Genomic DNA, 24,678 nt, shown 5'->3' with positions numbered 1-24,678 from the left:
TGAGAAGAAAAAGTAAATTTTTTATATTATAGTAACAGTAAATATTGTTTCGGTAAGAGTGCACAGTCACAGTTTTATTGACTAAACTGTTGACTATAAATATAGATCTATAGGAAGCACTGCAAGCTTACCATCGTTCAAAAAAGTTGTCAGTCTTTGTAAATTTAATCACTGAATATATTTTTAAAATCGTGTTCATAGAGTGCTATAATTAACATTATTCCAAGGCCACATGATAGCCCTAATGCTTGCAAAATACATTGCCATTGAGAGCTACGTTCTGCAGAGTGACTTGAAGATAATTCTGGAATCTAATGAATATTTAACTGTCAATTATAATTACGATTAATTAATTGAATAAAAATTACATATACTATATACTACTCACCATATCTACTAATGCTATATATATAAACATTCCTGCAGCAGCTGCAAACATCCAACTACTTATAGCAGGAGTACTCCCTAATAATACACCAAATATCATACCAAACAAACAAAGTATGGAAGATAACAGATTATAAAAGACAGCCTGTTTAGCGCTCATACCAGCTTTTAATAAAACTGCAAAGTCACCTGTAGGAAAGAAACAAAATTCAATTAAAAATTCAAAGCACTTTACAAGATAAAATGATGTATGTATTACAAATTATGTTTACTTAATATACCTATTTCATGAGGTAATTCGTGACAAAATACAGCTGTTGCTGTAGAAAAACCACCTGCTATATTTGCTGAAAAAGCAGCACCTATAGCCATACCATCCGTAAAGTTATGCAATCCATCACCCATTACTATCATCCAAGCAACACTTGACATAGATTCAGGTGCAGAATGAACATGACCTAAATAAATTTATTAAATTACATTATTCATAAAATATATTAATGTTTAAAATAATACATTGCATTGAGCAATTAAATAATACCATGCGAATGAGTATGACCATGATGTTCCGTTTCATGTTCACGTATAATAACAGTATAACTTTCTGATTCATTTAATGGTATATCTGCTGCATCTGCATTTTTCTTAGTATTTACAATTGAATCATCTAATCTCCAATCCTCGCTTGGTTTCTTCTCTACATCATTCGTCATAATTTTCGAAACTGAATTGCAGTTTGATGTTAATGGTTTTCCTTCCTCAATCACAGGAGGCCTTTCATGATTATTATGTTGATGATTATGATGATTATCTGGATAATAGATATCCTTTTTATGATAGATTAATTATACCTTTTAACATTGCTCAAAACATAAAATTAAAAACATTAAAAAATGTATAATTTACAAATAAATCAAAGCATTATACCTTGAACATCTGTGCTAATTTCACCATAACAATATGGATACGATGAATATTTATGTTTGCAAAGTTTCTCTCCAACAACATTACTATTTGGTCCATCAGTTTCTCTCATTACTCGAACACGTGACGAAAGCTAAAATTACAAAATTTTCGTTCATTGAAAGGTATATGTATCCTATAAACGTATCGTGAAAATTCGTTTTTGCCTTAAATGTAATAGTTGCCTTATTACGACGTTGCCGAAGTTTTCTCCATTCTGCTAACATCGTTAGAGCTTTCTCCGTAAAAAAAAACAAAGCAAGACCCATCATTGCAACTAGCCCTTTCCACATATTCATGTTGTGTTGTTCTTTATAATCTAATTCAGCATGGTCATGATGAGTATGTTCGTGGCTATGGTGTGACATCATTGCCTAAGAAAAAAATAATTTCTTTTTTATATAAACATGTATAATTATATATTATATAATATAATCTGCTTCCTTCATGTTAATATCGTTAATGTAATATCTTACATGTGGTAAAAGATGAATGAGAGCATCACCACATAATGTTCCTACAGCAAGTGCAACTAAGAACTGTAATAATTGATGATAATAAACTTTACCCATGAAAGGTATAACAGCTACACCAAGTAAACCACCAAGACTGATTATTAGAATACTGATTGTTGAATAGGCCCACACTAAATAGGTAAGTCATATACTTAGAATTGTACAATGTTTTAATTAAAATGAACTATAATATTATTGACATTATGTTGATTGTATACCTTGAACCATATTACGAGTTACATCTTCTCCAAGATATTTATTAACTGTTAATGGTTTATAATTCTCTGGTACACGAATACATCCATTTCTCTCTGAGCTTGATTCACCTGCTAGTTGGTAAACAAGAGCTGGACACACGCGTTCAAAAAGCCAATTTGGTAATGTAGAACTATTATTAGTGATCGCATTGTATGGCATATCTCTTGCAACAGTACTTAACAATTCTTTACTATTTAAGCACTGAAATAGTAAAATATTTGAAAAATATTTATTTATATAAATAAAAAATTTATTTATTTAATTTCTTCATGATAAAGCCTACCCTTTCCCTTTGAACCCCATTTTCATGCTCTGGTAGGCCATTATTTTGCAAATTCTTTGTCTTGTCTATAATAAAAGGATCCGTATATGAATTTATATACTATATAAATAGAAAGATATGAACAAAACAATTTGCATTACTTTTACTTAATATAAAAACACAAATAACTCATACATTAAATAAATTATATTAAGAGAAAATGGCTAAACAGTATAATTTAGTAAGAAGATAATATCATATAGTAATATAAGACACTGATAACAGAAAAATGTCAGTTATCTACATACAGAATATTATACATGATATGATTATTTAATCACTGATAGGCTCATGTAATCAACAAGAATAGTATCAAATTTTGCTTATTCATTCATAATTGTAAAACAAATCTTAATTTTTCTTAAATATATATTAAATAATATTCATTTCATAAAATACCATGAATATATTTTAACACAGTTATAAATAACAACTCAATGAAATTAATAAATAACTCTAAGAGTCAATTGGAAAGAAGTTTGAACTCTTATATTAAGCTAAATTATTATGATCAAGATGATTCTCATATTGAAACAAGATAAAATATTATCAATTTATATATATGTTAAAGTAGATGTAGCTTTATTCCTTATTATGATTGATAGGTTGGTAATTGGTAATTAAGAGTGATATACTGACATCAGCTACATAAGAGGATAGTTAAAATGATCTTGGAATAAGTTTTGGTTTTAAATATATACTTATATTTTTTTACTATTAAATTAACTTTGAATAATGATTAAATAAATAAATTTAAAAACTTACCCAATGGATTTTCATTCTGACTAGTAACAATATTATGATTTTCTAAATTTGACGTATCTTTTAATAATCTAAATAAACCTAATTTTTTTAACAACTTTTCAAAACCTTCCATTGTTATGCTTGTTCCATCTCCATAAGCTTCAAAAATCTTTTTCATGAAATATTTTTCATCTAAAATATCTACATTTCTTTTTGTTCTGACCCTGTTAAGAGGATTTTGATCTTTATCAAAGTGTACTGCATTCAATTCACAATTGTGTGCAATTTCAATTTGTCCTAATCTTTCTAATATTTCTATATCTTTCAAAGTTATAGAATCTTCCTTTATCACTGATATATGATTATTTTGAACGTTTTTGTTAATTTTTATAGTTTCTGGATTTTTTTCTTTAATATGGATGTCATTTGTGGCAATTGGCACCAGCAAAGTAATTTTGTTTCCACTATTGTTATTTATTACATTAGAAAACTTAACAGCACCATTATTATAAGCGCCTAAGTTATTTAAATTTAATTTTTTCACATCCTTCTGTTGTGTTTCTTTGGATTTCATTAGTAACAAAGATGGTTGTAATTGTTCATTAGGTCCTAGCAGCTTTTCAGAATTAACAGAATTATGAATTGTTTGTCCTGCTGTTGAGAATTCAGTATGTGCTGAACAAGGTGTATGTGCAGCACATAAAACACAAACTACACAAACTGTGACAAAATGATGTGACATGTTGTATATCCTGTAAAATGAAATAAAAATTTTTGACTTAAATATAGTTAATTTTTTACTTATATATGTAAAACTTAATATTTACAAACTTTTATCATATCTTAATTTATTATGTAATAAATAATATTAAAGTATGTTCAAACTATTTATTATACAACAGTATGATCTTCTTAAAAAATCATTGGATCAAAGAATTGGTAATAGAAAATTATATCAAATGGGAAGTAGTTATCTATACAACAATTCCAGCGATAATGAATCCAATTATAGCTAACACTGTCATTGAATTATTATATGCTTACTTATACTGTTAATATAAATAGTAAATTATCAATTATATTCATAAATTCAAAATATAATTTAGTTGAATATTCAAGTATTATCTTATAATTTTTATTATGTAAAACGAATGACATTATAAATAACATTAAAACTAATTATTTTTTACAATATTGATATCTCAGAAAAAAATAAAAATAATTACTGTTTTTAAAAATGATATATTTGTTACAATGAAAATGTAATTTGTCAATTTTACAACACCAATTTAAAAAATATATAAAAAATACTTTCAATCTTTTTTTGTATTAAAACTTTAAAAGAATATTTGTTAAATATTATTATTCCTATTTATAATAAATACAGGTGATTAAATTTTGATCAACGTATTATTCAATATAGATATCAATGACAGAGATAAGATTGACATAAAATGAGTGTGATCTACAATAATAGCAATTGATTCAAACTTAAGTAGTGATTAATTCTATTTTGAAGAATGAATGTATTTTTATAACAGTGACCATAACAAAAACTAAAATTAAACTTTGATCATTTTCTTAATATAATTTGCATATTTATTATAAATAATCATATTAATTAAAATTTTACTATTTTATTTAATTATTGTTATACACTTACTTTTTATCGTTTATGAAAGCTACAAATGTATAATTAATTTTGATTACATATAATAAAATTTCATTTAATTACAACTTAAAATGAAAAAAAAATTAAAAATGTACATATGAGTAACCGCATATTTAAGTCATACATTAAATGCATCACGAATTAAACAATACCATTTAAGTGCAAAGCAAAAGGATCGCAAATGTATAACAACAATTAGATAGCTTCTACTCGATATGGAAATTTTAACCAACCAATGCAAATATAACTAATTACAGCTCGCACAGAAATGCATGATGCGGTGAGAAATAAAAAAGCGCGCATTTTATGAGACAAAGCTACGTAAACGATTCAGGATGCATGTATGCTGTATCATATCCGAAATAGTCGAGGTGTTCGATGTTGCGGTCGTTTCTTCAAAAACCGTATTTTTAGCTGTCAAAAAGAGAAGGAGATTCGTGGTTATCACCCTCCTCACCCTACCCCGCAATACGGATCCATGACAGAATTTAGAATTTAGGTTAGAAAGGCGGCCTCTCGCTTTAATATAAAAAAAAAGACGTGTCAAGTTTTGGCTCGGAACTCGGTTGTTTTTTGTTAGTATACGATATTCAATGAACAGCCGCCGGATAATACTATAATAACACACTGTCATGTAATTACCTTTATTCAATCAGTGAAACAAAATTCCCGCTAGGAAGTGGCATATGCTAATTGATCGAGACGCGCTCACCAGCTTGCGGAAAGCTCGCGAAGTCCACGTTCACGTAACAAAAGTCCTTTGCTACTCTCGTCTGCCCCCTTTCTTCCCTTCTCACCCCACCGCCGAACACCAACTCCGCCGCGTGCAACAAGTATACTCTGAACATAGCTGATTGCTAGACTTCGACTTTCGACAGAACCGACAAGCCTTAAAAAATCTTTCAACGTTATGCAATCATTATTAAAGGCAGCACTATCGTTACTCGTTGAGTTTCAAATTTCAACAAGTTATGTTGCCAACACTGTTACCATCCTATGCTATGTTCAAACCAATTATAGTGAAAACTTTTTATTTTGAACTTGACCATAAATTTGAAAGCAATGGTACATAATTGTAATACAATATTCTTTATCTTTACACATATACTATTGACTACAACATTGATTAAAAATATATTTATTAATATACATACTTTATAATACAATACATTATGTGTTTTATATTTTTCAATAAAGTGAATTTTGTTGTACAATAATGTTATACAATAAATTTTATACATATTTATTACTTAAATTTAAGAAATTCCTTATTTCGTGGTTACAAATTTTAATAATATATAAATATTTAAATTAATTATATTACTAAAAAAATTAGTTATAATTATAAAGCAATTTTTTAAATTAAGTTAATATTATTTAATTCTTTAATTTTACGTACATTCTATTAATAAGTTTAGTTAACTGTTAGGTTAATAAAAATTATACGAAAAAGTAATCAATGGAGTAATACCTGCAATTCAAATACGTGATTTATAACTTAATCTCAAGGGGTTACAAATTTACTAAAACACAGTAAATACTTTACAATTTAAACATTACATGTAACAGGTAATAATTCATTGATCAAAAAGAAACTTAAACCTACATAAAAAAGCTTCCTAAAATCTAAGCTTGACAATACAGCTAATAAAATTATAGTTATAAATTATTAAGAGAAAATGAATAATTGGTTAATTTTTATTATCGAGGATTTTCTTTCTATTCCGACGATCATCATCAGTGCGTGATCAATTAACTTTTAATGTTATTTTTATTTTCCATTTTTTAAATAACGCAACAATGACTATAATCCAATGTACATACTTTTTATATAGATTGTCTATTAAATATGACATACATGTTACAAAAAATATAAAATCACTGTTATGATCTATTTCAAAATATTTAAATTAATGATTATAATTAGCAAATATTTTGTGTCTATATAAATAAGTAACAGGAAAAATATTAAATATGACCTAATTTCATAATATACTATTTAAGGGAAAATAAAAATATTAATTGAAGAATGATGGTATGCATAAATCAAAATTTCAAAAATGATTAAACATTTAAGATATACTTTTATTACATAAAAGCATTATAAAAAGAATAATTTAATCTTCTTCTTCCTCGGGAGCAGCTCCTCCACTTCCTTTACGTAAGTTCTTCCTCTTTACACGGCCAGCTCTGCCACCACCAAATGGAGATTTCAATGAGAAATCAATATGCTTCTGTGAATCCAATCTCACAATGAAAGATGGAATGTTTACCACTTGTTTGCGCACTCTGTAACCAAAGTGTATCTTGTTTCATATTCCTACTTTTCAGTATTATATATTTTTAGCACGTTAAGATATCAATTTATGATGCTACTTAATATGTAAATTGTATACCAATTACTTTTAACACGACTATGTATTCCTTAATGTATGACAGACGTTAAGTGCCAGTTTTCTAACACTTAAGTGGCCTGCTTGAAAGAAAATATTAGTATGCAATTCTGCACCACAATTATTCAGCCAATATTTAAGTCACATATTTTCTATTATTTTCAATGGACAATCAATCAGGGAAATTGTTCGAATACCTGCAGTAGTCAAAAGACTATTACTTTTATATTTTACAATTAATTAAAAAATAACAAAAGTAATAATATCTATTTCATAGTCATTAAAAATTATGTCACCAGATTTGAAACCAGATAAGTATTATTCCTTATCTGGTGATTAATCAGGAGTTTAATATTGCCTTAAAGATTAGAAATAATCTGTATATAATCAGATATTTCTTGCCCAATTTTTAAGGCACATAAAATTATGTATTTTATGAAATTTACCTAATGTGACGTTGGCGAATAAGCACACGAGCATGATGAATAGATTTGGCAAGTCCTAATTTAAATACTTGAGTTTGAAGTCGTCTTTCTAAAAAGTCTTCAATCTTCAAACCAAGAACATAATCAAGCTTCATACGGCTTTCATCTAGTACTCCAATTCTTACCAAACGACGTAAAAGAGCATTTCCTAATAAAGATATACTTTAATAAACAATAATTGAAGTACACAAAAGTAATGTTAATTATGTGATTTTATCAGTAGAAATAATTTCATCAAAATAATCAGACAAGAGGTGTCAGAAATATATATTATCATCATTGTAATTATTTTTATGAAAAAGCTTTTCAAGAAAAACCACTATTACATAAAACATTTTTAAAACAATTTATTCCATACCTTCAAACAAACGTTTAGGATCCTTTTCTTCTAAAGTAAGAAGTTCACGAGCGGCTTTTCGAATATTAGCTAACGTATATTTGACTCGCCACACTTCACGTTTATTACGAAGACCATATTCACCAATAATTCGTAATTCTTGGTCTAAACGAGCCTTTTCATACGGTCTTCTGGGAGTAACGTAGGTTTTTGAGAAAACCGAAGGTATTCTTCCATTTACCATGTTGTATAATCGTTACCTAATATACATTTAATAAAAATTTTATTTCGTTTTATAAATATGTACATGTATATATGCAATTTTTAAACAAAGAAATTTATTATAACATTATATTACTATATAAGATAAGCATAACTTTTCCGTACCACGTGTTTGAAGAATATTGACGAACGTGATTAATTTATATAAAAATTTAGGTTTATTTAACACAGATCCAAAGCAAAGTATATATTAGTACATTTTAGAAATTTATACTACAATTAAAATAAATAGAATTTTAAATAATTTCGAAATAAATATCATACCTTATTCAAATGTGTACGAAGAACAACCTCTACGAGCAGTAACAGAAGTAGAAATGGCCGAGTTGGCATTGCGAAGCTATAATTCCGAAGCGAATACAGCGCTTAAACAGGAAATCTGGTTTATTTTAAGTAGCGGGCTTTTCAAAACACACTTGATTCCATAAAGATATTAATGTATAATAATAGTTTAAGTAATATTAAAATGTGATATAAATTAAGTAAGAATATTTATAACTTATATATATAAGTATATCTATAGATTAGAAAAATTATTTACATCGTTAATTCGATCATATGTATAAGAGAAAACATTTTTAGTTCAATTTAAGAAAAATAATATATCTTTGAATTTAAAACTAGTAGAAAGAAACTAAAAATTGATTAATATTTTTTATTATTTTTTATCACTTTCTTTTTATCATAAATCTGATATGATCAGGTGATCAAATTAATTTGTGTATAATTCACATCAATTAAAATTAATATAATAGCTATCAAAAACTATATTTTGTAAACCTTAAAAATGCATGTCGCAAAATATTTGTCAATAAATTGTTTTTACTATCTTCTTACCATAAAACGCAAATTTAAAATAAACAATACGTCATTAATTGCATACAATTCTGAATATGGTACAATATTAACAGTATCGAAAACAAAATTACATACGTTTTAGATAAGAATAAATTTTATCAGTCTTCTGATAATTTGATAGAACTTAACATTGTTTATTATTAGCAATAACTCATCTGTTAACGTGTTTCTATTACGTACGTAGTACGTATAATTATGATATAATTTATTTAAAATATATAATCATGATGAATACATAATATATTATTGTAGAAAATAAAATTAAATATATAATTTAGTATGATAAAATATTAGTCGTTTGTGGGTATATTTCTGAATTCTAACCTAATAGAAGTTGCAACTTTAATACTTAGATATTTTTTAATCAACTAGACATATGTTATTTTTATTATCACACATTATTTTAGTATACAAAAGTTCAATTATTTAAAATAAATGTTCATTTTAATTATTATACAATTGTTAATTATATAAATAATACAAAATTATTGTAGTGGATATATTCATAAAATACCTTTTCAAAATATTTTTTAGAAATAATTTCTGACCTGCATAAAATAATCAATTATATTTTGCTGTATAAAAAATAAACAAATTTAATAGTATATTGCTAAAATTAATGTATATAACAAACGTACTTTGTAATTTCTATACCTTTCAATATCATGTAATATTGTTATTCACGTTTCATATTAAGTCACGTTTTATATTAAGTCACGTTTTATATTAAGTCACGTTTAATTCACGTTTCAGTTTGATATTCTTGGATTTTTTGCTGTGGTATGTTTTGATATGCAGGGTTATTCTATTGACCCAGAACATGGTGAGATGATGATAAAAGAAGATGTAAGTAACAGTCACGTTTTCAACATACTCAGTATCTTGGTAACATTAAAGGAAGCATTAAGAAAACACTTCCCTTCAGTTTTATGCTATTGTGAAAATTTATTATTGCAATCTCAAATTTACTCATTTTTAAGCTCCCAATAAATTTTATTATGGAAGCTTTTGGAACCGTAAGTACCCCAATTTTGTCATTTTTTTTTTGTTTCTAAATTTTTTATATAATAAAATTTTTCCCAAATGTAATTATAAAGATATCAAAAACACACTGATAAGGGTAAATATTGTTATACTTGATGCTACTGCTGTATTTAAAAAATTTTATTTAACATTTTTTTTGTATCAACAGTTCTCTTTTAATAAAATTAATTATAATTTTTTATACTTAATATTATGTAAGAAATATAAAAATGTTGGAATGATTAGCATTTAAGTATATTAAATAAAAATTTTTTAATAAAGATTATATTATAAAATGAATAAAGAAAGAATACTAATATATTTTAATAAAAAATACCTCTAATTAGAAAAAGAGGTGTACTGGATGGAAGATGATTTATGTGGAGCAGTATCCACCATTTAGTATCTCATTGTGTTCATTTGCATTATGAGTTTGCGAGTTTGATGTCCCAAATATACAAGTATAAGCTGAAAAAGAAAATAAAAAATTATCTATTCTACGACTATCATAAGAATTGAACTGTTATAGAATTAAATGTATTTATGATTTTAGTAATATTTTAAAAACATAGAAATAAAATTTTAATATTTAGTAAAATATAAAAGTACAAGATACATCAATAATGATTATTTAGAAATATAATATTTGTATTAAAAATGATGTACATTAAATATAATAAATTTCTTTCATAAAAAATAGTTATAGTTTATTGCTGTACATATTTTTCGATATAATTCACGATTAATATAAATAATTTGAAAATAGTAAGAGAAAAAAAAAAGAAAAAATCAGAAAATAAATCTTGTAATATCTGTTAATGATGACCCAAGGAACTGCATTTACAGATAACAATTATATTGACTTTTTAAAGGAAATTTATAATTCACGTGAGCAAACTCGTGCAAGATAATATGGCATATATTTATTACAATGACAATAACTGATGTATTAATATCTACATATTTCATTGTATGGTATCTTTCACAAACATTATCATTTTAAATTAAATGAATAGAGATACATTTGTACAGTACTTCAAATGTTTAATTAGAAATATGTGATTTATTTAAATGCATTTTCGAAATTAAGACATTTTTATATATTTTTTTAGTATCCTATTTTGAAGTCTTTCGTCGCGGGATCACTATCTGGAACATTTTCAACTATTTTATTTCAACCATTAGATCTTGTTAAAACCAGACTTCAAAGTAAAGTAAATCTTCATCTCGAGTAAGTATAAAATAACATATTATTCCTTTTTAATTATTTTATATAAAATTGCTTTCTAATTTGCTGTTTTGTAATGTGTATGGTTAGTACTCCAAAAAGTGGAACTTTAAATACAGTAATTCATATAATTAAAAATGAAAATGTGCTTGGACTCTGGAGGGGTATGACTCCGGTAAGAATTTTTGCAATTATTAAATTTAAAAAGCTCAATAAGAAATATTGATTTACAATAAATTTTTTAGTCAATTACTAGAGTAGTACCTGGTGTTGGATTGTATTTTTCATCATTACACTGGTTAAAGCACACATTGCATCTAAAAGATCCACTCACACCTACAGAAGCTCTGTTATTAGGCATTACTGCAAGGTCTATGTCTGGAGCTTTATTAATTCCAATAACAGTAGTAAAAACACGTTTTGAAGTACGTGTAATTATTATAAATACATTTACATTTTTTTATGCTATATATGTTACATCATAGAAAGGCAAATGTACAGAAAGTAAAAATAGGTGATTAGATATAAAAACATTGATACTAGTAGTCTAGAATATTCTACTTAATATAAGTTGCATGAAATTATTAAATTTAATATTGACTTTGTGTTCACAGAGTGAAATTTATAAATATAACAGTGTAGGAGAAGCATTGAAATTAATTTACAAGCAGGAAGGAGTAAGAGGTCTTTCGAGCGGATTAGTACCAACGCTATTAAGAGATGCTCCTTATAGTGGACTTTATCTCACATTTTATACTCAGTTAAAAAATATTGTCACAGAAACAGGTAAATTTTTATCAGGATAAAAAAAGAATATTACTTTACTTGCAATACGATTGTCTTTTTAATATATATGTATATTTTCTCTTTTTCTTTTTAGATATAGTTTGCACCAAACTATCTGCTCCAATTCATTTTAGTTGCGGAATATTAGCAGGAATATTTGCTTCTATTGTAACACAACCTGCCGATGTAATCAAGACAAAAATGCAATTATATCCTAATGAATTTAGAGACGTCCGTGTTGCAGTTTTTAGGGTTTACAAGAAATATGGTGTGTTAGGATACTTTAAAGGCATTGTTCCTCGAATGTTGAGGAGGACATTAATGACTGCAATGGCTTGGACCGTATACGAAGAGGTAGCAAAATTTTTAAATCTTCCAATTTTTTATTATTAAGACAATTCTAAAACAAATCACACGGATTAAATAATATATTATTTTCAGGTTACAAAATTTATGGGGCTTAAATAAAATTATTTCTATTCAATAATATAACTTTTTGGTGTTCATTCACATAAAATTTTAAAGAAATTAAATAATTTACGCACAATGGAATCAAAGTTATTCAGCCAATACAAATATTTACATTTGATGTACAGTATTTTAATTTTGTACAAAGATAATTTGATTATAGCGGATAATTGTATTATAGCAAATATTACTACTATGTACAGTATTCAGATAGAATATCCTATCGCTCAATAATGTATTATTTATGATTATACTTATTTAATAAATTTTATAATTTAATGTTAGAGATTGTACAGTATCTGTTATTTTGTTTATAATTTTGACTATTTTAATGTTTGCATGCTTTTCAAAATAACCTGATACTTTCATTGCAGTACTGTTTTATTAATTTTAATTAACAATCTTATGAATATTACAATGCAAATTATAGACAATTTACCTTGATATCTTTTTTATACGTAGCCTAAAGTAACAGTTGCATCAAATATGAATAAGTTATTAATAAATCTGTTTTTAATTCTTTTTCTGATGTTATAACATAATATTGACAACAATAATTATATATCCATCCAATTTTTCAAGTTTTGATTTTTTGCAATCAACTTCAAAAAACGCGATGCAGCAAAAGTGAACTCAAACGCAAGTGTATAAAATTCATGATTGGAATTTTTAGATTATGCAAAATCTTTACCTTAATATTATATTAAGCAGTGTGCAAGTGAGCCTGTTGTATTGGTTACATTCCCATGGCATGTCTTCTGTCTGAAAATAGACAATACAACTTTTAAAAATTACGATCCTATTATTCCTTTTTTCTGATATTAATTTCGTCGTTACCAAACAGCAGGATAACATGTTTGTATATTATTTGTTAACCTTGTCCTAATATGTAACATATTTAAAAAAAAAATATCATACTTCTGTCGGCTACATATGCGAGAAAGCAGATAACATAATTAAAAATTGATCATCTTTGTTTGTGACATTGGAAATAAACAGAATAATTTTTTAAATTACACAAGGTTAAAATAAAAATAATTAATGTCAATTTTTAAATGAAAAATAATGTTATCATTATATTATATTAATTATTAATGCAGAAGTTATAGAATAAATGTTATTTATCTGTTGAAAAAATACTTGTTAATATACAAATTTTCTCCCTTTGACTTCTGACTATGCCAAAACAATGTTTTAGTAAATCTATTTATACATTATACATTAGTAGTAATTTTTCATAAACATTTTCAAAATATTATGATAACATAAGAATAAAATAAAAGTGGAATGAAAACCTACCATGATAAAGATAAGAAATTTTACTCGTAAGAAATTAATTATCTAATCATCCAAAACTAAACTTCTCTCATCCCAATGTAACAATTCAAGACGATCGTTTATTTACGGCTGTTACTTTGGTACTTTATATTTTTCTTTCTTTTAAATCTAGTTGGTTCAGGAAATAGACTATTAAATGTATGAATAATATTACAAGTCAATATGAGTTACACAAATGTAGTACGCGCATAAAGTATGAGTTTTCTATAAGCCGAAATGAAGGGCCCGGTAAAAGAATAAGATAAGATATGATTAAAGGGGATGTCCTCGGAGCACCATAAGACACATTCCACGTGACCTGTCATCAACCTTCAAATCGCTGTACCATAATACTATAAGAATTACGACTTTTCGATAGAAAAATTTGACTGAGCTTTGCCATGTCCTATCTCTCACAACTAAAAGTAATGGAGAAAAAATGCATGCAAAGAGAACAATATGCATCATATATGATACATGTTTCTCGAACTTTTACAAATAAAGTTCAAAAGACGACGATGCAACTATATGCCAAGTTATAATCCCGAATTATTTACTGATTAATTAATAATAGCCACATGGCTGTTATATATGTGTATCTTACGTTTCTGGACTATACATATGATATATTATCTTAAAAACTATGGCTTTTTATCTCAGACTCAATTATTAAAATTATTCCTTTGGGCTTATAAGAGAATTTCCCTGACTAATTGATAAATGTTCGATTTTAAATTGAATATGCTCCAATAAATTGCAATCAGGGAATAAGGAAAGTAAGAGCAGGAGTTTGTTATCATAACTTTAAGCACTCAAATATCGCTCCAAAATAAAGATCACCATTTTGAAAATATCTAACTTTCCTAATAAAAGGACATGTTTGGTATTATCATTCCGATATAAATACCTCAGAAATGCGTAGTAGAAGCTAGGATTGTATAGTCACAGTCACACAGGGCACTGTTGTGGCAGGTCTACGGAAGTAGGCACTGTTTCCTCCACTAAACCACTAATTTCTTTTCGACAAAAAAGCTATGCAGTCGTTGAAATTATATAATTGATTTACCCTATGAAGACATTATACCGATCAAAGCAAGCATAGGTATACCTTCTCCTATCTTGCTCTGTAGACAATATCTATAATACTACATGATAAAAATACCTTTCGTATGGGAACAACTTTACTACTCCTTGCTCGACATTACCTCGATGCACCGTTTTTCAGTAATATGTTACATAGAGCAAGCTCGTCACTTTGAAAATTAAACGCTGTACAAACAGGTCCATATGAAATTTAGTACGAGTGTTTCTCCGATTAATAGGCAGGACCAGATACTGGCTCGCTGTGACTATGCCATTCTTCAAAATTACAGATAATTATCATGTATATATTATGTGCATCTAATGAAACTCACCTGGTAAAGAACCTGTACAGTAATTGAGACGAATATGGTATATTGTTTAGTGCATACCTGGCTTACTTCTCACTCACTAACCAATCAAGAGTAGTTACTTGTGACTTCGACTTCTAGATCGATGGCGACGTCGGTTGTGATGACTCGAGCTTCGATGATCACGACCTCCTAAAAGTCACATATACATGTTAATAAACTAAATTTTGCAATGGTGTATTTTATATTTACCTTTATCTCGAGCATGACGTCGGTGATCATCATCTCGATGTCTATCATGTTTATCTCTTGATCTGCTTCTACTTCTGTGTCCCGAATTTCTGAACGTAATTAATATTATGAAATTATCATATGTTTGATTAATAATTAATCTAAACATTTGAATAATTTACCTGTGACTGCCTGAATCATGTCTGCCTTTATCATCATCGCGTCTGCGACGTTTATCTCTTTCTCTATCCCTATCCCTATCATCTCTTCTTCGCCTATCAAGTTCTTCATTAGCACGTGCTCTTTGTTTCCTATCTTCTTCTCTTCTCTGTTCTTTCTCGTCTCTAGCTTTTTCACGTTTACTCTATAAAGTTAGTTTTGTGATAACTATAACTCTAAATTAATGAAGAATATTTACAAAATATTTTTTATATCATATGATGAATTACCATAATTTCTTGCAGAGCACTTTTTAACCTAGCATAGCCAACATGTTGCTTTCCCATTAAGTGATCATCAATTCGTTGTTGAGCATCTCCAACAATAAGAAATGCACCACAGACATCACATACTTCCATTTGTTTTTCTTGTGCAGCAGCTAGTTCAGCAGTCTAAAAAGAAATTACATCTCAGGTTTTGCTATGCTTTTATATAATATTTTATATCAAGTATCACAATATTTACTTGATTATAATGGCTATTATCATTAGATTTCCTTAATGTTTCTCGTTCTTCTTTTAATTGATCACATAGTCTCATTAAGCCCTGAGCCTGTTCTACGTTGCCTTGTATACCGCTTTGCTCTGCTTCTTCTACTAGTTTATTAATTTTCTCAGTTAAAAGTGCAATTTGCTCTTCATTTCTTTGAGTTTGCGCTGGTGTTAAAGTAGGCTAAATACATAACAATTTATAGATTCTCCATGATTTGTTTTATACTAACGTATATAATAAAATATTATAACTAATAATAAAATAAATGCATAAAGTATTGTTTAAAATTTATTTACCGCTTCTGTCCTTCCAATAAGGGCCAATCGTTGTTTTCCTTTTATTATTTTTCTTTCAACCTCGTTCAACATGCTTTGACAAAATCTAATAAATTCATCTTCATATTGTTGTTTTCGATACGAGTACGGAGCTTTTTCAAACAATTCTCTAGCTTCGTCATCGTGTACTCGAGAACATGCGCCCAAATCAGCTCTTGTATTAACGAATAAATCATGAGGACAAAATTTAACCAAATACAATTTACAAAACTGTAATGAAAAATAGGAATGCATTGAAAATTACGTTGAAATATCAATATTTGAAAATTCGAATTTCTTAATGACTGTTGTCGGAATATTAGTATTTTCAGGAACTTGCCTCAGGATCTTCCCAATTAAGTTCTTTGGGTTTTTCATTGGGAAGGACATTTCTGTTTCTTCCCATGAGCTCATCGAGTAGAGCAGCAGCAGCAGCAGCAGCCATATTCCAAAATTCTTGATTGAATGTCGTTTATTAATGGTATACGAAAATACAGCAATGATTTTTAGGTAGACACTATGAAACCTGTATAGCTTGTTCGTGCTTTACGTAAAGGGTGTAATAAATAATGAAACTACATAAATTTATTCCAAAATAAGAAAAATACACAGAGGTATTAAATGACTCAAACGAAGTGATAATACCTTGATTCTAACCCTGAACTTTTTTACTTCAGAAGGCGGTAGTGTAGCAAACAATATGGCGAAATTCATAGAAAGTATGTGAAAGCGAACAAGAGAAACTCAAAATTTATATTTCTTCAATTCATTAAACAGTGTATATTAAACAAATCCTAACTTGTTTTGTATTTCTTTCATCTGTCTATTTTTTATTTATTGTAAATACCTTGGAAAATTTAAAAAAAACACTATACACTAGAACACAACCTGAATAGCAATATGCCGTTCTTACAATCTTCGTTACTACGTGATATAAAATAAATCGTCAATGTTTCTTTTTAGTAAGAAATGTGTATATATATCAATTTTGTTATCATATTCTTTTCAAAAATTAAAAATAATCATATTAATTAATTATACTTAACATATATACACAGGTTAAATTTTTTATATATTCCATATTATAAGTAATTCGTTTAAGCAGATAGTTGACTATTTCTCCGCGTATACATATCTAAGCGCGTCTTATTTAAATTTGTAAGTCACATTAAATTAAAAAGATCAACCTGAAATTCCTTATTTTTTGCTTATTAAACATGCTTTTTAAAAATATTTATAACGATATTTTTAAAGTTAGGAGCATCATTAAAAGTAATGTAATAACAATTTATTAGTTATCACTGTTAAACTAATGTTGGTTTCATATATATTACCATACTTGAAATAAGAATAAATATAATTTTGTAAATCAATTTAACATACTAATTATATACTCAAATCATATTAATATTAATAATACAAAATCGACGAATTTTTACAAAATAAAAATACGAAATACGCGAAACAATTTACATTCTACAATTAATTTATAGAACTATAACTATATTTTATTCGAATAAATATAATAATTATTCCAAAATGTTTTCTCCTCTTCTTTGTAATCTCAACGCAAGATGCATGATGACACCGTTGTAATACAATTAACGACAGAAATGTGACGATGAGTGTGACGATGAATGATAATTATCAAACGAATGCTGATCAAATTTATTCGTACTCTTCGTCATCAGGTCGTACTTGAGGGAATCTTCTCACAGGCTGGTGTTGTGGTTGCGGGCGTCTATGTTGAAGAGGAATATTCACTTCCTCTGGGCTACGAAAAACTTGATTCACCGGTAAACGAAATTGCGGAAGACCTGTTGATTGTGGACGTGCCGATGGTGGAATACTATTCAATGTAGCTGGCTGAGGACTTGCATATACCTATACATACGTATCTCGCGTTTATCTCCTTTTACTTTAAGTCTCAAAGTACTACCATTTTAGTGAAATCTTACTGGTGGAGTAGGACGGCGAATAGGCGCAGAAGGAGTAATCTGATAGTCACCAACCTCGCGTTCGTCCGGGTGAATGTCTGCGGGGAAATATCTTTCACTGTATCTCAAGGTTACGTTAGGTTTGTTCTCAGCTTCAGCCAAGTTCAATGGTTTGTAGAGGTACTCGTTCACGAAGTGATACTGAGAGCTCTTCTTGCAATTTATGTCTCCACTTGGCGGCATGCAAATCAGGTGAACCTGCAATATAGATGTCTCACTATCCGACTAGATTTATGGACTCGATGTTTTGACGAGAGAAAGGAGTTTCAGGTGATAGATAGTTCATGGTACATTTACATTTGCATCTTTGCTACCAAGAAAAGGATCGTAAGTCGATTACCCCGGAAACGCGTAACGGCGTACCGGTATCGGGCAACTGATCGTACGATTTATGATTGGCCTTACTCACCTGCTTGTTGGCTGCACCAAACCGGAAGTGGCAAGGTGAAAACGTCCGCCAAAGCATGCGAGAAGTGAAATTTGCTTATCAGTAATATTCAGACCTGACTACTCGCACGATCAGACGAATTTTATATTTGCAAACGTTTTCACCGAGCAACATTCGATTACGTATAAAAAGGTCACGATTCGTGTAATTATAAGACAGAACAGGTATGGAAAGTATCTCGCAGCCTTGCGTTAAACATGAAATTATTTAGCTATTAAGCTTCACTGAACCATTAAACCTGTTAACTGAAAATGACGTGTTAACTCGTTACACAGGCTAATGACATTTCGGACGTAATAATTTATTTTTCTAACGATGTTTTGACTTAATGGAAATTAATTCATTTACAAAAACTATTTGCTTCGTGGCTTTAAGGGTTTCTGACTAATAAGTTGCACAGATAATAGATCAAGAGTTAAAAATTACCTGATGGAATGTAAATCCTTCGGGACAAATCCAAGAGTGTTTCGCGTTATCTTGACAATAATGAAAGACCTCGCAATTAAGATCCTCATCAGCATAATAACCCGTTTGCTTGTTCACACAATCGAATTTACTCTGTGGTAAAAGGAGGGTCAAACGGTCGGGCTCTTCCTTCTCTTCCAATTCGTCAGCGTCCTTTAATTTTTAGAATGAAACAACTAACAACATTATACCTCAATGCGAGCAAAGTAACGTATAAGACCGTTTATATAAAATGTTTCATCTTCCCATTGTATTCTCAGCAACGTAACAGGATTTCTGGTAAAATCGGTTCAACGAGTTGCTACAAAATTATTACTTAATTCCGACAACCGTTGTGGAGCAGCAACGAGACACGTAATTATTGGAAATCACGCGCAAAAAATAAACAAAACGGTTTACTTCTTCGTGAAAACATTTCTTTCTTCTCGACGTAATGACTGATTATTATGTAAGCTTATTGTGTACCACTGCAAACAATGGATGCAAGAATTTCTTATACTACTTTCACTTGTTGTGAGATACAAAGCGTAACAGTTTCAACTGTTTCGACTACGACTACCAAAATTTTATAAACAGCAACCCTGTGACTTGTCTTGGACATGAAAATAAAAAAAAAGAAGGAATAATTACCCGAACATTTTGTGGTTGTCCACCACGAAGAACCCCACGCGGTGGTCCATTCACCCTGAGAGCTGCCTGATCGAGGGACGGGGCCGAAGGTTTGCGATACAGCTACAAAATGATACTTGTATACGGTAAATGATACCTCGTATCCATATCCTTTCTGTACTCTTCAAACCATTCATGAAGGTCCATGTATTTTTTACATGGTTACGCATGGTAATAAATACATTCGGGTCGATACGTTAAAGCAACTGAAAGTAACTTATTTTTACGTAAGTTGTTGCGTAATATGTAACGACACACGTAATACCGTATGACGTAACTGCTTTCATTGCAACTAACAATTTAAAAGGATATATATTATACGAGATACGAGTTTACAATTAGGTAAAAAAGGTAAGAATCATCGACGTAAGAAAGTGGTATATCGAAAGAATAAATTATAGTCTCTTTGCTTACAGGTGGTTGATTGCCAGGATTTCTGTAGGCAGGCGTTGGGGATGGAGTAGGTGTTACAATGTTATCCTCGTAACTATTATCGCGGAAACCTTGACCAGGACTAAGGCCAGACGAGTAGAGTGGTCCTAAACTGGACGATTTGCCGGGATAGGGCACCCTCGGTTCCAAATCATACGGGCCCTGCGCTGCTGCAGTCGCAGCTAATGCCGTCAAGCACAGCCAGTACATTCTATAAATGGAAAACGAGAGAGCTTTGCCAACTGATCCACAATTTTTCACTCTCTAGCATGACGCGTGTGATGTATTTTTTCATATGTAGTACGTGGAGAAAATTTATCCCATTTAAGGCTGACAACATGTGCAAGGGAAAGCGACCTTGGCTCTTGATGCCTCCTATAAAGCACGGTGGTTGAGCCGAAGTGAAAAGCAACGATGTTTCATTAAATTTACGTAAAACGATGTTCATCTTGGTCGAAATATTACGAGCTACTTAAAGTTAATCGATTTTATTTATCATATCGTAAACGTGTCACGTATGATCGATTATCGAATACTTTTACGTAATTTTTGATATTCGAATTGATCGATGATGACTTTAACTGCGATAATTCTTCGGTGTACAATAATTGAACACATCATTACAATTTCACCGACCAATACGACTTAGAAATGAGAAATGGTCGAAAGAGAGAAAGATAGGGGTATAAATCATCGAGAGAAGCGATATCTGGTAACTATTAGCGACTTCATCTGGTAGCTGAGTGTCCGCGAACGTACTGAAAGAACTCGTGTCGACGACCTAGAATATTCGCGAGAAACAGGGGTAAAGAGAAACGTGAGGGAATAGCTTAATCGATATATTTGCTCATAAGAAACGGGACTCGTTGGTTTCCAGATATTTATTAAACATACCAAACGCTTGTTAAGTTCGTCGGATTTTTGGCGACAAATCTATTGTTTGCTTTGACAGAAACACGTGCGTTTACACTTCTGTCGATAATGGTCGTGGAAAGCACCTTACTTTCTAAGAACGCAAAACATGGATAGCGGTTTCACGATTCGTTGGAAATCATCATTCGTAACGATGATGATGATGTATCGCGAGAGATCCTGTGCTTTCGATAAATTTGAAAGGCTCGACTTATGAAAGCGAACCTCTTGACATCTCGGTGATACTAATTTCTCGTCTGTTAAGAGAAATCTCGAACACCTGACAAACATACAAATACACGCCGACAATAATAAAGAAAACTGAAACGATTCTTATATTCTTATATCATAGTAATCGGTAAATTACGAATGAGAAATAAAATCGCGATAGACTCTCTTTACTCTTCCTCTATCCCTTGCAAATCAAGTTCTTTACGCGAAAGTATTCACACCATTTGTCGACGAGGTACACCATTATCGAAGCTCGCAGGTGACTGGTGAAAATCTCTTTTTTTCACTGAAAAGTCGACATAATCGAAGGAAACGAGAAAGGTTTCCTGAACTCGTTACAAAGGTCGAATGTAACCTGCTTTTTCCTCGTTCAATGCGACTTTTACGCAACCCGTTTCTCAAATGGGTTCTCGGGTCATCGCGTAATTCCTGCGGCGATTTACTTGATTAACCAGTCCATTTAAAGAAACAAAGTGGTCAATGAGTGGCGACGACGAGATACGGAAAAATGTAGTTGTCGCTCTTAATGAGAATCTTGTCTTTACTAGGCGTAAGTTCGCAAACCGGCCGATCGTTGAGAGGTAGTCGCAAACTTGGCTCGATCGGTAGCCCGAGTGAAAGTGAGAGGGTCTGCGTGTAAAAATGGTACTACCCGAGAAAAATGAGAACGTATCTGTCTCGAGTGTTGCAAATTCAGTTATGCTGTAAGAGCATGCATATCGCGAAACAGTATCGTCCAAGGTTCGCCACCTAGAAAGGACACTGATGGAGGACTCGGTACAAATGCGAGGGATCGTTAAGAATTCGATCGTCTCGGCGGAGCTACTTTTTTCGTGCTCTGTTTCCATTTCAGTTTCTCCGATATCATTGATCAAGAAAAATCGTAGAAACTTTCTCTACGTGCTGGTACACGATAGAACGTGGTTAACGTCTTTTAATAATTACGGCAATTTTGAGAAACTACTCGAAACATAATTGTGCGAATTTAGTTTCCTTTTTACTAGAATGGATTTATGGAAATGGCGAGTTTCTTTCAATGAGGACTTTTGTCATAAATAACTGGACTTTCTCGTGGTTCGCTAATTTGAGAAACTGATAAATAGTTGGAGAGAGATGAATCGTATGGTTTTGTATAGAGATCGGTTGAAATTCGTTTACTTTCATTTATGGTTTAAGGTTTATTAAAATTTCTTAACTCGATGAACCTTGGTGAAATAGCGAATGGATTAATACGAAGAAATATATATACGATCGAACTTATTACTAGGGTTAATTTCAGTGGTTTGTCAAAAAATATTTTTGGTTTTTAACAAACATAAAAATAGTTGAGATTGGAAACTGTGCCAGAGGGGTTTCTCGAAGCATATCAAAGAAAGCAATTACATAATGAAAAAAGAGATAGTTGTCGGACAACTATAAACAAGAGGAACGCGGCGATATAAGATAATCAGTGGAGGGCACACGTAACTGGTCGGCCAGTTGTCGGACTTCGATATGCTCTTACGGAAATCTGGAGCAAGCTTTATATCTGTGACGACATTTTTTCTTCTTTTTGTTTCTTTTGTTTCGATGGATCAAAGCCTGTGGTCTACAAAATATTAGCCTCTATTCTCGTATATCGAGTCGTATTCGATGAAATACCTCAGAATTTCAAGTATCCAAACTACGTTCCGATTTGCGAAAGATCTGTGAAGAACGAAATAATTGTATAAAATCTAATCACATTATTTATTAACTATACTATTTATTACATTATTTAATAACTATAAAATATAAATAGGGAACTAAATATAAATCCTATAAAGCCATGAAGAACGATATCGTGCAACTCGAGGATTTCATTTCAAATAGAACACTAGACATTAGAGGTAAGACGCAATAGCTCGCGAAACTTATGTAGTAACATCAATCTACTAATACTACTAAAATCTTTCATAAATTCCTAACTGCAGTTCCTGATCGCCCTCGCACAACCGGTTTCCTTTCCCGTTTCTAAGGCACGTGCCATAATCTCTGCTCCGCCATGCATAACAACGATAATTTCGCAAATTTTTCGTATTTCCCTAGATCTATCTAGCGCAAAATATACATTGGTATTCGCATTTATTTTATAGTTGATATTATTTGATTTCATTCGAATCATTCCCTTCTTTCAACTCAGACTCGAATGATCGCTCACACGTTTAAGAAGAAAGAACCGCCAATGATACACAGATGAGAAGCAGATAAGCTATCATTGGATTTCCAATGGAATCACTTGCACTGTTCGATATTCGTCACTGGTCTCACATTTCTCGCGTTATTCCTTCTTCCCCTTCCTATTTTTTTCGGAAACGTACTTTTTACCCCACTTACCTGTCAACGACGGAGGTAGAGGAGTAACAGCACGACGAACGGATTGACAACACACGAGCTTTATCTTGGCCGGCCGGTTCTTCATTCTCTTATATAGCGTGTCTCGCTGAAAGTTACCTCCACCAAGTAATATCTCGGTTCTCTTTGGGGTAGTGGGAGACATCGACAGACGCATACCGTAAAACAAAGTGCTGGCCAAAATTTTTAGCCCTCCAATGGTGATCTTGAACAACGAAGAATTATCGAATACGTTGCTCCGATGAACAGGATTTGACTGTAATTGATTAATTGCAGGCTGTTACGTCGAACTGTGACGCAGTCTTAATGATGTAATTAAACCTAAGATACAATGCGGAACATGTTTGTTCATGTTTGAACTGAATGCAATCCACTGTAGATTTAAACAGAGTGATTCATGACTGTGGTGATTCTGATAAGAAATTTCTAATGAACATTAATATGATATGAAACAGTGGTTAGAACA

The 24,678-nt window shown here is 30.2% G+C and overlaps 5 protein-coding genes across 12 annotated transcripts; 1 reads left to right on the top strand and 4 right to left on the bottom strand.

The window, feature by feature from the left end:
- Nucleotides 1-164: 164 nt before the first annotated feature.
- Nucleotides 165-5,602, bottom strand: LOC108545462 (zinc transporter foi). 2 transcript variants are annotated; one of them, XM_017897088.1, is made up of 12 exons: nt 5,504-5,602; nt 5,095-5,380; nt 3,211-3,941; nt 2,407-2,471; nt 2,084-2,324; nt 1,827-1,996; nt 1,536-1,724; nt 1,315-1,444; nt 929-1,198; nt 669-845; nt 389-576; nt 165-311 (listed from the first exon to the last, which is right to left on the bottom strand). In XM_017897088.1, exons 3-12 carry the CDS (start codon nt 3,929-3,931, stop codon nt 165-167), a joined length of 2,298 nt encoding a protein of 765 aa, XP_017752577.1. In that variant the 5' UTR covers nt 3,932-3,941; nt 5,095-5,380; nt 5,504-5,602. The 2 variants fall into 2 exon arrangements, with proteins under 2 accessions (XP_017752577.1, XP_017752578.1); XM_017897089.1 differs by lacking the exon at nt 5,095-5,380.
- A 1,376-nt stretch (nt 5,603-6,978) lies between these two features.
- Nucleotides 6,979-8,699, bottom strand: RpS9 (ribosomal protein S9). Of its 3 annotated transcripts, none has more exons than XR_001890084.1 (5): nt 8,623-8,699; nt 8,098-8,336; nt 7,701-7,887; nt 7,258-7,451; nt 7,075-7,150 (listed from the first exon to the last, which is right to left on the bottom strand). XR_001890084.1 is itself a non-coding variant. In XM_017897083.1 (4 exons), exons 2-4 carry the CDS (start codon nt 8,318-8,320, stop codon nt 6,979-6,981), a joined length of 582 nt encoding a protein of 193 aa, XP_017752572.1. In that variant the 5' UTR covers nt 8,321-8,336; nt 8,623-8,699. The 3 variants fall into 3 exon arrangements, 1 of the variants encoding a protein (XP_017752572.1); XR_001890085.1 differs by having other exon boundaries at nt 7,093-7,150; nt 7,265-7,451; XM_017897083.1 differs by lacking the exon at nt 7,258-7,451 and having other exon boundaries at nt 6,979-7,150.
- Nucleotides 8,700-9,325: 626 nt separating this feature from the next.
- On the top strand, nt 9,326-12,813 carry LOC108545456 (solute carrier family 25 member 38). Of its 3 annotated transcripts, XM_017897082.1 has the most exons (8): nt 9,333-9,399; nt 9,970-10,062; nt 11,352-11,470; nt 11,558-11,642; nt 11,713-11,892; nt 12,082-12,253; nt 12,348-12,607; nt 12,695-12,813. In XM_017897082.1, the coding sequence occupies exons 2-8, from the start codon at nt 10,009-10,011 to the stop codon at nt 12,719-12,721; spliced, it is 897 nt and encodes a 298-aa protein (XP_017752571.1). In that variant the 5' UTR covers nt 9,333-9,399; nt 9,970-10,008; the 3' UTR covers nt 12,722-12,813. The 3 variants fall into 3 exon arrangements, with proteins under 3 accessions (XP_017752570.1, XP_017752571.1, XP_017752569.1); XM_017897081.1 differs by lacking the exon at nt 12,695-12,813 and having other exon boundaries at nt 9,326-9,392; nt 12,348-12,686; XM_017897080.1 differs by lacking the exon at nt 12,695-12,813 and having other exon boundaries at nt 12,348-12,686.
- On the bottom strand, nt 10,606-17,203 carry LOC108545455 (luc7-like protein 3). Its single transcript, XM_017897079.1, has 9 exons — nt 17,026-17,203; nt 16,668-16,916; nt 16,345-16,551; nt 16,110-16,271; nt 15,843-16,024; nt 15,682-15,770; nt 14,946-15,621; nt 13,413-13,483; nt 10,606-10,707 (listed from the first exon to the last, which is right to left on the bottom strand). Exons 1-7 carry the CDS (start codon nt 17,128-17,130, stop codon nt 15,548-15,550), a joined length of 1,068 nt encoding a protein of 355 aa, XP_017752568.1. The 5' UTR covers nt 17,131-17,203; the 3' UTR covers nt 10,606-10,707; nt 13,413-13,483; nt 14,946-15,547.
- Nucleotides 17,204-18,353: 1,150 nt separating this feature from the next.
- LOC108545468 (uncharacterized) lies at nt 18,354-24,250 on the bottom strand. 3 transcript variants are annotated; one of them, XM_017897098.1, is made up of 6 exons: nt 24,195-24,250; nt 20,679-20,907; nt 20,226-20,327; nt 19,557-19,748; nt 18,644-18,880; nt 18,354-18,569 (listed from the first exon to the last, which is right to left on the bottom strand). In XM_017897098.1, exons 2-6 carry the CDS (start codon nt 20,904-20,906, stop codon nt 18,354-18,356), a joined length of 975 nt encoding a protein of 324 aa, XP_017752587.1. In that variant the 5' UTR covers nt 20,907; nt 24,195-24,250. The 3 variants fall into 3 exon arrangements, with proteins under 3 accessions (XP_017752587.1, XP_017752589.1, XP_017752588.1); XM_017897100.1 differs by lacking the exon at nt 24,195-24,250 and adding an exon at nt 22,061-22,083; XM_017897099.1 differs by lacking the exon at nt 24,195-24,250 and adding an exon at nt 21,591-21,767.
- Between the last annotated feature and the right edge of the window lie 428 nt (nt 24,251-24,678).

The sequence above is a fragment of the Eufriesea mexicana genome, unplaced genomic scaffold, assembly GCF_001483705.2.
Source record: "Eufriesea mexicana isolate 0111107269 unplaced genomic scaffold, ASM148370v2 scaffold422, whole genome shotgun sequence".
NCBI lineage: Eukaryota > Metazoa > Arthropoda > Insecta > Hymenoptera > Apidae > Eufriesea > Eufriesea mexicana.
Note: the sequence above shows the minus strand (reverse complement) of the source record. Positions and strands in the feature narration are given on the sequence as shown.